At 38.9% G+C, this 17,013-nt stretch overlaps 1 protein-coding gene across 3 annotated transcripts in view; it reads right to left on the minus strand.

The window, feature by feature from the left end:
* The window catches only part of LOC126263631 (ATPase WRNIP1-like), an 87,732-nt gene that overhangs the window by 63,550 nt on the left and 7,169 nt on the right, over positions 1–17,013 (minus strand). For all 3 annotated transcript variants that reach the window (XM_049960722.1, XM_049960723.1, XM_049960724.1), the window contains exons 2-5: positions 13,021–13,212; positions 2,855–3,049; positions 2,488–2,723; positions 2,213–2,372 (exon numbers count right to left, since the gene is read on the minus strand). In XM_049960722.1, the coding sequence (XP_049816679.1) occupies positions 2,213–2,372; positions 2,488–2,723; positions 2,855–3,049; positions 13,021–13,212 (783 nt within the window). The remainder of the gene's footprint in view (positions 1–2,212; positions 2,373–2,487; positions 2,724–2,854; positions 3,050–13,020; positions 13,213–17,013) is intronic.

Consider the following 17,013-nt stretch of genomic DNA (forward strand, 5'->3'; position numbering starts at 1 on the left):
TGATCATTTGAGACGCTAAGCTACAGCAGCCATTTTTGCAGACGAATTAAATGAGCAGATCATTACATCCTCAATTGGTATACTCCCTGCAATTTTGGAAGCTATTGATGTGTTTATTTCCTTTGAAAGTGTGAACCTGCAAACTTCTGGAGAAAAAGCTCACAATAGGCTTTGTAAATGGTAAATGCAAAAATTGCCACCAAATAGCAGGGTGAAAGAAGAGTCCATGTTACACTCAACACATGTAGGAAATTGCCCCCAGAAATGATTCAGATGTTAAAATTAACGCCAAAGTACATTCTCCATGTTGTCGACCAGTTACATATATCGTGTCCATAAAATGCAAAGTTTTATTAACATTACTCATCACAATCCTAAAAGCTTATGGCAAGAATAACTGAGAATAGAACTGTTCAATCCAGTATCAATCATTATTTGGTAACTGCAATGGAAGTACAGTCACTTCAAATTGGTGGTTGGGAAAAGGCTCTTTGATCACCTATTTTCAGCAAAACTGCTGCACATATCATGTACACAAAAACTACGTAAGAAGTTAAATTTAACATTAGATGTGACTAATGACTTTCCAGAGGTCTCGCAGCAAGTAAGTCAGACCGGCACCACTCTCTTTCACTAGTGAGAAAGTGTGTAATATTCAATAATTCTTACTAATAAACTAACAGTACAGGGACAACTTCAGACACACAGACACAGTTCCTCAATATTTGTAACTGGTTGACAATATGGAGGATAGCTTTGGCATTACACTTATCAGTCTTTAATTTAGACAACTGAAACATTTCTGAAGGTAATTCCCTACTAGAATAGAGTTTAACGCGAACTCAGTATCACGCTGCAACTCCGAGACAATTTCTGCATTAAAAAAATTTTGTACCCCGTAGTTTTGAATGTAGGACCTCTGCAACTGCATAATTTTGTTTAACTGACAGAGAAAAGGTTCTGATGATAGCTTTCGCTCGCAATTTACTATTTACAAAATAAATTGTGAGCTCCTTTTTCCCCAAAGTTTGCAGGTTCACATTTTCAAAGAAAGTAAACATATCAATAGATTCCAAAATTGCAGTGGATATACCAATTAAGGATATAATGAGCTGCTACTTTAATTTGTCTGCAAAAATGGCTACCACAGTTTAGTGTCTCCAATGATCATAAAAATCGATACATGATCTCTGTCATCTTCAATAGAGTGTGTACACGTCGTAATGATGTCCCATGTGACTCTGCCAGTGCACAATAAGACTCACTCTTCAAAGTAGCCCCTTTGCAGATGAGGAAGCATTGTCATGCTGTTATCTGCTAAAAACTGCTGCATGATGAAAGCTGTATGCGGTTTTGCTTTGCCGTGGTGAAAGACTCAGTCATTCTTCCGCTACTTCTCTGGACGTTTCTGTATCAACTTCCCTTAGCCACCTGGCACATCACAAAAGAACTCTTCACTAACTGTCTGACCACGAGGTAGGTACTCATTGTGGGTAATCCTACCAGTATCGAAGAACCAGCTGCACACATTCATGCAATGGTCTTTCTGATCATCACTTATCATATGTGGCACGAACTTTGCGGCAATCTTTGTCATGTTCGATTTTTCTGACAAAATCCGCTGATATATGCCATATGATAAACCCACAATGTTACACATATCATGGATGGTAGGCCTACAATCTTTCACAATTGCAATCCAAACATCATTGACATTTTCTGGTGAAATGACAGTAGATGATCATCCTGACTGTTCATGTTCATCATCATCATCATCGTCATCCTCATCCAGAGGCCCAGAAATTTTTAAAATGTTTAAACCAGCCATAGGTTTGTGTCTGGCCCAAAGCATCATTACTGAATGCTTGGACTAACATTTTGCGCATTTCTGTGGCTGTTTTATCAAGTTTAAAACAGAACTTGATGCAGCAATTTCTCAGGTTGGTCATTGCAAAATTGCAAACACAAGCAAATGTCACAATGGAAAACTGCCATGTCCACTTACATCGAAGCCACTAGGCACACTGATGTGCAACACATGTATCCACTGCTCCAAGTGGCACTTGAACGTACCACCATTTGTAAGCATGATAATACAACTTTGGGGAACTTTTGGTAGCACCTCATACTAAACATCACTGCCTAATTTCAAATAAAAATGAATGAAAATATTAAAGGTACACATAGATATAACATCAAAACAACACAAAACCTTGATTCCATCCTTAATATCATCCAGAGACACTACAAAAGCACTGGAACCATCAGTTCCTTTGGATTGTACTGCTAACTGTAAGCTATTTAGAGCAATACGAGCATCTCCATCACAAATTTCCGCTAGCCAGGTAACAGTAGCTTCATCGATGAAAAACCTAAAAAAATGGAAAGTAAATTAGGACACTGAACTACTGTATCAAGCATGTTTTACCAGTTGCCATTCCATGTCATTAATTTCCTATATTAGTACCAAATTATATTCCTACACACCTTGGTTGATGTTTATTGTTTGCTACACTAAAAACATGGTTAGTTTTCACAATCACTCCCTGTAAGCTTTTTAATGCCCTTTGGAGAATCGCAATTATGTGTTTTGTTTCATGTTTTTCAAGAACAATTACCCTACACCGACTCAACAATGCTGAATTGAGGCTGAATGAAGGATTCTCTGTAGTGGCACCAATTAAAGTTATCGCCCCACTTTCCACATGAGGCAAGAAGATATCCTAAAACATATGACAAAATGCATAGCATTTGTATCATATAATAAAACTGCACAGTATTATGATTTTTAAATATGTTAATCATAAATTATTAAAAAATTACAACTTAGGATAAAAAATCATAACTTTTGCACCTGTTGCAATTTATTAAAACGGTGTATTTCATCCATAAACAACACTGTACGTCTTTTAAAAGATGTTAACTCATTTTTTGCAACTTTGACAACTTCTTTTACTTCATTGACACCAGACATTGTAGCAGATAATTTCACAAATCTTGTTGATTGATTCTTCTTACATTGCTGGGCTATGATATGGGCGAGTGTGGTCTGTAAGTGAAAAAGAAAATGAACGTGCAGAAACATTCCACTAAGATAAAATTACAATTTTTTTTTCATATATAGGGACACACATTTTTATGTGAAGTTACAGAGTTATCATATGTATAGCTAATGCTTTACTGTTTTGTTTGCTGTGTTTTTATGAAGCAACAACTTTGTGAGTGAAAAATCGCTTAATCACACCTTACTAAAGGTTACAGGAACCAACCAACCACAGTAAATCACAGCGTCCAATCCAGACAATCACAATGTGCAACTGTTAGTACCCATAAATTAACAATCTTGATTGACTGCTTTATGGCAAATTAATTTGGATGGGCTCTCATCCACATGCACTGCAGACAGCATGGTAAGTCAAATGTCTCCAACCCTTTTGACTGCAAGTATTACACAAAGACAGGCTGACCACTAAGTCATGATACTTGACTGTTGACTTCAGAACTCTATTAGCACGAACTACATCAACACTGACAATGTTCATCTGAGGCTTTGAGTTTCAGAAGCACTTGGGTCTGCCGAGGTTTGCCATTGTTCACGTGTCTCCCAAAACATTTGGGACCTGGTAAGCTAGTGCACTGAGTATGATTGTCAAAGGCCCTATTATCACTTGTTTGTTTCTGTGAAACTAGTATTCCACCATGGGTGAAAGAAGATTGGTAGTAGTGGACTGTGGGACAAACCTAACTACTTTAGCGTCCACAGCTAGTAACACGGATTTTGAGTCATGGTTAATAAGAGAGACATTAGAAACACAACTGCTTCCACTGATCTTTACTTGGGAACAATAAACTGCAGAGCACCAGGATCTGGGACTGGTTCATGGAGTTGGAAGATGAGTCTGATGAAATGGAATGTATTGGGATTATCAGAAGTGAGATCATCAGAATTAAAATAGTGCTATTTGTTTTAATACAAAAGAAACAAAAAGATTGTAAACAAAAAGATTAAAAACAATGTTACCATGAAGGTGTGTAGGAAGGTGGCTTCAACAGTGATGAGTAGGGATCCAGGTGGCGGGGTTGTCGAGGGGTAGTGAAAGATGTGGTCTGTATCCTTGATGTTAGAGGCTAGGCTATGGGCTATTGGTTGGAAGTCTTGGGTGACAAGGGTGAAGATTCTTCCTGTGAGAGCAGAGCTACAATGGGGTGTCCACAATTGTTGGGCTTAAAGATTTTGGAAAGCGAGCAGAAAATGGGTCTGCAGGAGGGTCATTGGCTGAGGAAGAAGATGGATTCAGGGGAACTCTGGGATTGCCTTAAGGATGCGAGGGGAGATTGGAGGTTTTGTTGGACTTCTGGGAGGGGGTCACAAAGGCAGAGCTTTTAGATGGAGGGGTCAGACAGTTCGCAGAACCTTCTGTCAGGTAGTCACTGTGATTTATCATGACAGTGGTTGAGCCTTTGTCTGCATGGATGATGATTAAGTCTTGTATTCTTACCCACACACCTGCTGCCTTCCACTGAGCATTAGCTACCCCTTCTCAAGCCCTCTTCCCACTTCACACCTCTTTCTTTCGACACCGTGCCACACCCCAGTCCACCTGTCAAACTGCAATCCCAGCACCGTGTGTTCAGAGTGTGTGTGTGTGTGTGTGTGTGTGTGTGTGTGTGTGTGTGTGCGCTCTCACATATGTTCATGTGCTTGCATGTGCATACATGTCAATAACTTTTATTAATCGGTTAGTGGTCTACTTCTACATTATTTACATTCTGCCTGGACTTTCCAGAAAAAGAGACCACTTGCATGAATGAAATTATAAACTGGAAGGATAATCATAAATTCCCACTTTGTCTAGGCTTCATAGATGTTGACAAAACACCCAGGAAAATATGTACACACAGCCCCTGAGGAATGGTTCATTATTATCCACTGACCACTTACAGTGGAATATGTTTAGTCATTAAATATACAACTGATAACATGAGCATTTTTACAGAAAATTTCCTAAAACTTAGTGCCACCTTTTTATCAACATTTCAGGGTACTAATATCAACAATTTGCTAATTATAAGACAGAATTTCCGTTCAGTACTCACCTCCAAAACGCAAAATTGTAATCCTACCGATATACAAATAAAAAAGTAAATGGACACACTATCTAGCTTTTGGAACAAACAGTTCCTTCATCTTTAAATGTGAACATTTTAGGTTAGGATTTACCATGACTGTTACTGCCATTAAACAAAACAACAAGTTTACTGTTACCAGTCACCATTAGTTTTATTTCCATGGCATGTTTAACGGTAAACACAAAATAAGTAAAATAGAGTACCTCCAGTGGTCACAGGTTCATTTTGCTGTCTTAACACATCACATGTATACTGTCATATTTGTAAACAAATACGGCATCTGGAATCTGCTGGGTGCAAGGTTCGTATAGCAGAAGTACAAAGAATATACACCGTAACAACATTATTACAGAATAATTATTTAAACCCCTCCATGAACCATGGACCTTGCCGTTGGTGGGAAGGCTTGCGTGCCTCAGCGATACAGATGGCCGTACCGTAGCTGCAACCACAACGGCGGGGTATCTGTTGAGAGGCCAGACAAACATGTGGTTCCTGAAGAGGGGCAGCAGCAGCCTTTTCAGTAGTTGCAGGGGCAACAGTCTGGATGATTGACTGATCTGGCCTTTCAACATTAACCAAAACGGCCTTGCTGTGCTGGTACTGCGAACGGCTGAAAGCAAGGGGAAACTACAGCCATAATTTTTCCTGAGGACATGCAGCTTTACTGTATGATTAAATGATGATGGCGTCCTCTTGGGTAAAATATTCCGGAGGTAAAATAGTCCCCCATTCGGATCTCCGGGCGGGGACTACTCAAGAGGACGTCATTATCAGGAGAAAGAAAACTGGCGTTCTACGGATCGGAGTGTGGAATGTCAGATCCCTTAATCGGGCAGGTAGGTTAGAAAATTTAAAAAGGGAAATGGATAGGTTAAAATTAGATATAGTGGGAATTAGTGAAGTTTGGTGGCAGGAGGAACAAGACATTTGGTCAGGTGATTACATGGTTATAAATACAAAATCAAATAGGGGTAATGCAGGAGAAGGTTTAATAATAAATAAAAAAATAGGAGTGCGGGTTAGCTACTACAAACAGCATAGTGAACGCATTATTGTGGCCAAGATAGACACAAAGCCCATGCCTACTACAGTAGTACAAGTTTATATGCCAACTAGCTCTGCAGATGATGAAGAAATTGATGAAAGGTATGACGAGATACAAGAAATTATTCAGGTAGTGAAGGGAGGCGAAAATTTAATAGTCATGGGTGACTGGAATTCATCAGTAAGAAAAGGGAGAGAAGGAAACATAGTAGGTGAATATGGATTGGGGGGAAGAAATGAAAGAGGAAGCCGCCTTGTAGAATTTTGCACAGAGCATAACTTAATCATAGCTAACACTTGGTTCAAGAATCATAAAAGAAGGTTGTATACCTGGAAGAATCCTGGAGATACTAAAAGGTATCAGATAGATTATATAATGGTAAGACAGAGATTTAGGAACCAGGTTTTAAATTGTAAGACATTTCCAGGGGCAGATGTGGATTCTGACCACAATATATTGGTTATGAACTGTAGATTGAAACTGAAGAAACTGCAAAAAGGTGGGAATTTAAGGACATGGGACCTGGATAAACTGAAAGAACCACAGGTTGTACAGAGTTTCAGGGAGAGCATAAGGGAACAATTGACAGGAATGGGGGAAAGAAATACAGTAGAAGAAGAATGGGTAGCTCTGAGGGATGAAGTAGTGAAGGCAGCAGAGGATCAAGTAGGTAAAAAGACAAGGGCTAATAGAAATCCTTGGGTAACAGAAGAAATATTGAATTTAATTGATGAAAGGAGAAAATATAAAAATGTAGTAAATGAAGCAGGCACAAAGGAATACAAACGTCTCAAAAATGAGATCGACAGGAAGTGCAAAATGGCTAAGCAGGGATGGCTAGAGGACAAATGTAAGGATGTAGAGGCTTGTCTCACTAGGGGTAAGATCGATACTGCCTACAGGAAAATTAAAGAGACCTTTGGAGAGAAGAGAACCACTTGTATGAATATCAAGAGCTCAGATGGCAACCCAGTTCTAAGCAAAGAAGGGAAGGCAGAAAGGTGGAAGGAGTATATAGAGGGTTTATACAAGGGCGATGTACTTGAGGACAGTATCATGGAAATGGAAGAGGATGTAGATGAAGATGAAATGGGAGATAAGATACTGCGTGAAGAGTTTGACAGAGCACTAAAAGACGGGAGTAGACAACATTCCACTAGAACTACTGATGGCCTTGGGAGAGCCAGTCATCACAAAACTCTACCATCTGGTGAGCAAGATGTATGAGACAGGCGAAATACCCACAGACTTCAAGAAGAATATAATAATTCCAATCCCAAAGAAAGCAGGTGTTGACAGATGTGAAAATTACCGAACTATCAGTTTAATAAGTCACAGCTGCAAAATACTAACGCGAATTCTTTACAGATGAATGGAAAAACTAGTAGAAGCGAACCTCGGGGAAGATCAGTTTGGATTCCGTAGAAATGTTGGAACACGTGAGGCAATACTAACCTTACGACTTATCTTAGAAGAAAGATTAAGAAAAGGCAAACCTACGTTTCTAGCATTTGTAGACTTAGAGAAAGCTTTTGACAATGTTAACTGGAATACTCTCTTTCAAATTCTGAAGGTGGCAGGGGTAAAATACAGGGAGCGAAAGGCTATTTACAATTTGTACAGAAACCAGATGGCAGTTATAAGAGTCGAGGGGCATGAAAGGGAAGCAGTGGTTGGGAAAGGAGTGAGACATGGTTGTAGCCTCTCCCCGACGTTATTCAATCTGTATATTGAGCAAGCAGTAAAGGAAACAAAAGAAAAATTCGGAGTAGGTATTAAAATTCATCGAGAAGAAGTAAAAACTTTGAGGTTCGCCGATGACATTGTAATTCTGTCAGAGACAGCAAAGGACTTGGAAGAGCAGTTGAACGGAATGGACAGTATCTTGAAAGGAGGATATAAGATGAACATCAACAAAAGCAAAACGAGGATAATGGAGTGTCAGGAAGTCGTTTCTGAAAGTATTTGTATGGAGTGTAGCCATGTATGAAAGTGAAACATGGACGATAACCAGTTTGGACAAGAAGAGAATAGAAGCTTTCGAAATGTGGTGCTACAGAAGAATGCTGAAGATAAGGTGGGTAGATCACGTAACTAATGAGGAGGTATTGAATAGGATTGGGGAGAAGGGATCGGTTGGTAGGACATGTTTTGAGGCATCAAGGGATCACAAATTTAGCATTGGAGGGCAGCGTGGAGGGTAAAAATTGTAGAGGGAGACCAAGAGATCAATACACTAAGCAGATTCAGAAGGATGTAGGTTGCAGTAGGTACTGGGAGATGAAGAAGCTTGCACAGGATAGAGTAGCATGGAGAGCTGCATCAAACCAGTCTCAGGACTGAAGACCACAACAACAACAACAACAACAACAACAACAACAACAATTATTTAAAGAATTTGGAGGTGTTTGTTTTGAGGTGTTGAATACATGTGTGGGTACTTCAGGTGGCATATAAATCTGATTTTGACAAGTCAAAACAGCTTAAACTTCATACCCGTTTATACAATCAGGTGAAATGTTAAAATGGCTTAAGCTTCATACTTGTTAATAACAATCAGGTGAAATGTTACAGACTTTAAGTACAATAATCATATTGGCTACAGCAGTAAAGTTATACATAAATGACAATATTTGATTGGGATTAATAGAACAACTCCCATGAAAACATAAAATTCACAGTTGAACACCAAACAGATGACAGTATAAATTTCCTAGATCTTACCATCAGAATAAAGAATAGCAGACATCAGTTTGAAATTTATCGGAAGCCTACCACAACACATACCACAGTCCACAACTCTCTTGTCACCCTGCAGCACACAAAATGGCAGCATTCCAGTACATGATCATTAGAGCTATCCAACTACCACTCTCTGAAGACAAATGTGATCAAGAAATTGACATAATAAAACAAACAGCTAATGAAAATGGTTATAACAACTCAATAGTAGACACCCTAAAACACTCAATAATGGCAAAGTAATCACAACACTAAAAACAAACAGAAAATAACATCTTCCATACAATCCCCTTCTAGGTAACATTTCACATCAGATTGCCAATGTCTTCAAACAAAAAGGCACAAGCATATCCTTTACAGCAGACAACAAGGATGGACAGAAGTTACCCCACAACATCGGCACACAAAACCCACTTAATCACACAGGTGTGTACAAAATTGAATATTTGGACTGTGACTGCTTCTACATAGGGCAGACAGGCAGATCATTTGAGATTAGATTCAAGGAACACATGGCAGCACAAACAAACAAAAAAATACCACACATCAGCAATAGCCACCCACCTGCATGAAACAAAAGACCATGTTAACAAAACAAGTATTAGCATCCTACACATCCAACCAATAGGCAGAAAAGTAGACATCCTCGAAACACTTCAAATATACAAACTCCAAACAAAACAACCTGAATCCATCTTAAATGAAAAAAATGACAATATTTACAATAGTATCATCTCTATTTTCAGCAACTGCCAACAGCATTAAAAATGCACGCGCCCACACACACACACACACACACACACACACACACACACACACACACACACACACACACACCTACCTTAATATTTACCATAAATACTGACAGCCGCCAAGAGTACAAGAGATTGACCTCATTTACAGATAATTCATCACACCAACAGCTTGTACCCCTTGTCAGTTTGAAACTCTATGTACATTAACTACAGGCATAAATTGTATATCTATCTGCATATTTTAAAGCATTACCCAATGTATTACCCCAACCTTTAGGCAGCTAATATATGTAACATGTAATCTTAAGACCCCTTGCCATGTGAAGTTTGCTCTCATACAATCACTCTTTCCACCCTCTCTCTCTCTCTCTCTCTCTCTCTCTCTCTCACTCTCCTTCTACCTCCAGCCTCTCACATCTGTCTATTAATCCCAATCAAATATTGTCATGTATGTATAATTTTACTGCTGTAGCCAAATGATTATTGTACTTAAAGTCTGTAACATTTCACCTGATTGTTATTAAAAAGTATGAAGTTTAAGCCATTTTAACATTTCACCTGATTGTATAAACAAGTATGAAGTTTAAGCTGTTTTGACTTGTCAAAATCAGATTTGTATGCCACACACATGTATTCAACACCTCAAAACAAACACCTCCAAATCCTTTAAATAATTATTCTGTAACAATGTTGTTATGATGTATATTCTTTGTACTTTTGCGATTATGTTTTCTCTTCTGCTATACGAACCTTGCAACCAGCAGATTCCAGATGCCATATTTATTTACAAATGACAGCAAAATGAACCTGTGACCACCGGAGGTACTCTATTTTACTTGTTTATGTTTACTGTTAGATATGAGTTTAATTTTTTGTCAGAAGAAACCCAAAACCAAGTTTTGAAATTGCGTCTCGTTTCTCCACTAGACAGTGCCACAAGTTCCTCCAAAAAATCATAACACAACACACACACAAATGTTTTGTATTCAGTTCTGTTGAAGGTAATGACGTAATAGGTAAAAGAAGGAATAACAGAAGGGGGAAAACTAAAGTGCCTTTGGTAAGCTAAATAGGGTTTTGAAAAATAAGCATCTGAGAGAGCAGACTTCACTCTGACCAAAGTACAAATGAAATGGAAGTCAGCAGTACATGTAGCCCAGTGACTGAAAGATGAACCATGGAAGATCTCTGCTGCATTGCAAGAGACCAAGATAACCTAATGCAAGGATGGTAAATGATGTTGGAAAACAAACATGATCAATATTGTAACACACACAGGTTGATTATGCATGGAAAAGTCTAGAGGTGGTTTTGTCCAGCAGTTAATGTTAAATGGCTGATGATGATTATGGTATATAATTGTTAATAATGGTAACAAGGGAATTGTCTGGAATTTTGTTGACAATTGCTGAGACAAAATAGCCAGTATTTTCAACGAAACATTAGTTTCTATACAAAACAAATAGTTACTGCAACTACCAAACAAACCAAATAAAACCAACAAGCAATCCAAGAGGGTAAAAACCAATTACCAACTATTAACTGTCCCATATTGGAAAAACTGACAAAAGTGAGGTTTGATGAATGTATGCACTTGTTCCTTACTTACATGTAATCAGACATACTGCTGACAACGTCAGAAAATATTTGAAAGTTCTGCATGAGCAACATAAAATCTGCAAAACCGATCAATCTTGAAAATCTAAACATAATAGGAATAAAATTGCAGAACTGAATTTTGTGCTAAATGAAAGGAATGATAGAGATTACACAACAATTGTTATGTATCTTGAAGAATGTTTGTCTTAAAGAATGCCAATCTTCTGTTTCATGTTTATCTTTCTTGTTTCTTATTAAGTTTTCTTTTTTAAAATAATTTATTGGAATATTTTATAATACACACCATCAACTGTATTTGTCTAAAAAATTCTTTAATGCAATCTCTAGAACAGAGCTATAGACACCCTTTGGAAGCAGATAGCCTTTGTGGTTAATGTTACCAACTGTCCCACTAATGCATGGCAATGTGCCTGAACTGAATACCTGAACCTTTAAGATAGAGTTCTTTCAGTTTGGAACATGGGCCAATAACAAACTGAAATACAGACAGCTGAGTAATCTTGTGAGCACACCATCCACCAGATTCTGACCCTGGAGGTCCTCGGTTCAATTCCATAGGGTGTTCGGAAATTCCCATTACAAACTTCTAAGATTTGCAGAAGGGTAGAGGGGAGTGAGTACATAATACTTTGAATAGAGCTCATGTCTGGAAAACTACTACTTTCGTTCTGTGACAGTTTTAATTCAGATGTTTAACTCATCCACTTCTGCTTAGGGAACTGAATTAGGCATGATGCAATACAATTGTCAGGTACAATTCGTAAGAAAACATACCGAAACATCCATCTATCAATTAAGCACAGTGGATTGTATTAACACTTAAACATGACATGTTTGCATAATTCCATATCAAAAAAACTCCCAGTACACTGTACGTACAGAACAGTACTGATGCATTACAACAGTGGTACAATGTTGTTACAGAACTGTACATATGAAGCATATTCTGGTACACACTCTCCATCCCACCTAGTATCTCTTCAATTTTTAGTGCAGCAGCCAGAACACAAGCCAACAGATCTTCCTCTGCCTCTGCAAGAGCCTCGTAAATTAAACAACACTACAAAAAGTAATACACATCATTATGTCTACCCTATTGATTACTGTTGAGACTTCTCTCTTTCCCTCAGCAAAGGTGGATGTGTTACACAACTGAGTTCAGACCATCACAGAATGGAAACGGTACGTTTCCAGACATGGGTTTTTGTTCAAAATATTATGTACTCACTTCCCTCTACTAGTCCTACAAGTATGTACTATACATTTTTTTCAGTTCATGGACTTTTACTAAAATATGTCTTATTTTATTAACCATTAATAAATTATCTTATCCAGTAATGTCAGGAGTGACATCATATCAATAACAACATACTGAGAGGCAATCACATAAGGTGATACTGTTCAAATCAATATCAATACCAGTCAATGACTGGGGTGCGAAAGAGGGGAGGGTGTGTGTGTGTGATATGTCATGTATGACCTACAGAAATATTTCAATTCTGAAACCATTAGGCTTTTATTTACATATGAATCTACCAGCCATACCATTACCTCTGACATGCTTGATAACTATTGCAACCATGGATCACGGTAAGTACAAACTAAATATTATTATTGCATTGGCAATTTTTATGACGACAAACCAAACTGTTGAAGACAGAAAATTCACTATGTCTCAACATACAAACACATTAATTGTAAAGGACAGATTGGGCTACAACTTACTTTGCCACAGCCAGGAGGCCCCCAGAGTATCATACTGGGAATATCCTTCTTCTCTAGCAATGTTCGCAGTATCATGTTTGAACCCAAAACATGCTCTTGGCCAACAAATTCGGATATGTCCACTGGTCTCATCTGTTCTGCCAATGGAACAGAACTTGACATGATGTCCTCAAATACAGAGCATGCTTCATCCTGTAATAAAGCACAGTAAAATCAGATTATGCCCTCACACTATTAGGTTGATAACTTAAAAGAACACTAAGTCACATGAGTAAGGTACTCCCTACAACACTTCAGACTTGTTATGTGTCTATGAAACACACAAAGTTAGAACAAACATAGATCCAAGTAATAAATAAAACGGAAAATGATTCAGTTCGTTAGCAAACTTGGGTATAATCATGGGCTCAAAACTTTTAAACTCACCCGGGGGGACGTCTCTCCACCATGTCTCCTCCTTATGTTTGATAGATCTGTCTAATCCTTGGTTGTAAATGAACTGTCTGTGTTACCCATTATGCTTATTTTAGCTTAACTTCGGTGAAGTGATACATAGTAAAAATAGCTCAGTTGTTATGATAAACCTAGTCTGCTAATTTCCTGCCTACTGGCTACCATAGCTCAGTTGTAGGATAGGTTTAATTGGAAACCAGCTGAAAGCGCCAAAGATATATCAATTCATACTACGCCACATTAATGTAATCTGTGAGGGCAATGGAAAAATTAAAAATCATATACCTTCAGATTTTTTTTACACCATCTCTCTTGTTTTAATGTTAGTAACATAGCTCATCTGTTCTTGTCTGCCATGGTGTATGGACGTATATTTGTTCTGTGTCCAACAACTAAAAGTTGGATAGCTTGTGAAAGGAAAGAATTTTATTTCTACGAACTTCAGGTACACATATTCCCCTCTACGTGCATCATGAAACACTGCAGCAAATCTTCGGATGCACGGGAATAATCCTGTAGAAGACGACCCCCACGTCATTGGCACTGTCATACTACTAGAGAGAGAGGTATTTACATTAATAGGAAGAGAACTTTCAAGGCTAATCATTTCGAATTCACGTTACAGAAGTTTGAAAGCATGGTGTTTGTGAGGGGATAAATTTACCAATCGACAGGCACTGTTGGGTAAAATACTGTCACTATACCTTTCTTTCTTGCCAAATTAATTCTATTTTTATACAATGGCAACCGCTTCTTGGAGGGTGCCATAGAGAGAAAGAATCAAGTTATTTTTTAAATGTTATATAATTGCATATTTTGTAATCTTTAGTAGTATTAATTGTCGTAACTGTTTTCGTTTCATGATTGGAATATTGTTGCCATCATAACTGTGGAGAGGCAAATACACGGTATGCATAAATCCGACAGGATTAACTGGAGAATTAATACCGAGAAGACCGAAAAGAACTATGCGAAGGAAGAAAATTTACGAGAAGAGATTACGCGTGATTCATGCTGCATCCTGACTTTGGCGCCACCTAAGAAGACCAGCTTTAACATTACCGCAGTTGAAAGAACTGCACTACAAGATCTGAGAAGAGACCAAGACATTGTCATCTTACCTGCTGAAAAAGGAATGGCTACTGTTCTCCTCTCACGCACGGAATATAACAGCAAGATGCACAAACTGCTCAATGATACTGCATACAGTAAATTAAAAAGTGATCCAACGGGTAGGATCCAGAGGAAGACTTTGGAACTCATCAAGAAGAGCTCGATCTCAGCTCAAGTCGCTAAGGGTTTAAGTCAACAAGCTGCAGTTCCTCCTAGACTCTATGGCCTACCCAAGATCCATAAGAATGGGGTGCCTCTGCGCCCTATTGTGAGCAACATTGGAGCACTTACTTATTTTGTTGCCAAATATCTGATGTCACTATTGAGACCTCTTGTAGGCAAGTGCGACCATCATATTCGCAACTCTGAGGATTTCATAGGTCACTTGAAAACTCTTAGATTGCAATCATCGGCTCTCTTAGTAAGCTTCAATGTTGTGTCTTTATTTACAAAGGTGCCCTTGCAGGACTCTATAGAGCTTATTAGTAACAAGTTTGAGGAGGACATAGTGGCACTATTTAAACATGTGCTTATTTCAACATACTTCTTATTTCAAGACCAATATTTTGAACAAGTGGATGGTGTCGCCATGGGGAGCCCTCTTTCTCCTGTGGTGACCAATTATTTTATGGAGGACTTTGAAGATAAAGCACTACAGTCAGCCACTCTCAAACCCTCTTGTTTTCTGCGGTATGTTGACGATACATTTGTGGTGTGGCCACACAGACTGGATACTCTACCTACATTTCTTCAATATTTAAATTTGCTCCATCCGAATATTAACTTCACTATGGAAGTGGAAAAAGATGGCACTTTACCTTTTCTTGATGTTTTGGTACAGAGGAAAGTAGATGGAACCTTGGGATACAGCGTATACCGCAAGCCAACGCATACAGATCTATATTTGCAGGCCACAAACTGCCATCATCCAGCACAATGCGGTAGTGCATTACGTACGCTAGTTCATAGAGCGTGTGTGGTATCTGACTCTGAAAGCCTGCCGAGTGAGATGCAACATTTGATGACAGTCTTCCACCAAAACGGTTATTCTGAGAGACAGATATGTAATGCATTCAGGCCCGAGCGAGTTCAATCTATGGAGCAGAATGAAGATACGAAGACACCCACAACCTTGGCCATCTTGCCGTACTTTGGCGCCATGTCGTCAAGAATCGGAAGAATCCTCGAAAGATATGACATCAAGTGTGTTTTCCGACCATCTGCAAAACTGAGGAACCTGTTAGGTTCGGTTAAGGATGATCTCAGTCTGAGGAAACGTGGTGTGTAAAAGATTCCTTGTCAATGTGGGGCGGCATATATAGGTCAGACATGTCGCACAGTACAAGAACGTTGTGATGAACATCAGCGTCATACACGCCTATACCAACCGGAAAAGTCGTCAATTGCAGAACACTGTCTGAACACAGGACATCACATGATTTATGAAAAGACGGAAGTTTTATCCCCAGCATCCTCTTTCTGGGATTGCGTCATTAAGGAAGCAATACATATACGTACAGCTGCTAACCTTATCAACAGGGATGCGGGATTTCAATTGAGTACAGCCTGGAACCCTGCATTGGCTGCTGTTAAATCACGATGAGAAAGCAAAGAGCTTTCGATAATAGACCCATCATAACTTTGGCAGCATGTTAGTAAACACAGCGTCAGCGCATGCGCAGAACGGCCGCTCTGCGTTTCCCGGCAGAGGGCGTTTGAGTCTGGCGCCATCTATCTGCAAAGTTTTTGCGCATGCATGGTTCCTGCCCCTGCGCAATCTTCATGTGCGTGCTCTATATACAGCGGCGTCGACATGCAGATCTTGTCAGTCATACCTAGCCACCAGCGAGGTTCAACTATCTGATGATGTCTGACATTTGCTCCGAGGAAATATTGTGGGATCTGCACAACATCATCCGGCAGCACACCCATGAAGACTATTTACTACTTAAAAACTGTTTTATTACATATGATCACAGTGGAGATATCAAAGATGAATTGTACCAGCAAGATGCCACTAACCATGAAAGGGAATTTGAGGAAACAGTGCAGGCAATAGTTAATGCCCAAATAAATGTACCTACGTTACTAGGTATCAGTGCCACGACAAGAACGTGATACCTCATGGACTATTTGATGGATTGCAAATGTGAGGCTGCAACAGTTGAAGTTCAGAACTGCAAAATATAGACAGCAGTAGGAAGCAAGGGAGTCAAACTGCAAAAATTAACCCGTGTTTTTACCCAGCTGTTTTTTTTTTTTAATAACAAGGGTTCATCTACCATAAGAGTACATAGAGCCTAACATCATACACAACAAGGTAAGCGAATCTGTGTGTTTCACCGCCATATGTTTTTGGGAGACACCCTGGCATAATAAAAGGATATAAACATAAATGGAGGTGTACTCCCATTAACCTATTTTTCT

Source organism: Schistocerca nitens, chromosome 6 (assembly GCF_023898315.1).
Source record: "Schistocerca nitens isolate TAMUIC-IGC-003100 chromosome 6, iqSchNite1.1, whole genome shotgun sequence".
NCBI lineage: Eukaryota > Metazoa > Arthropoda > Insecta > Orthoptera > Acrididae > Schistocerca > Schistocerca nitens.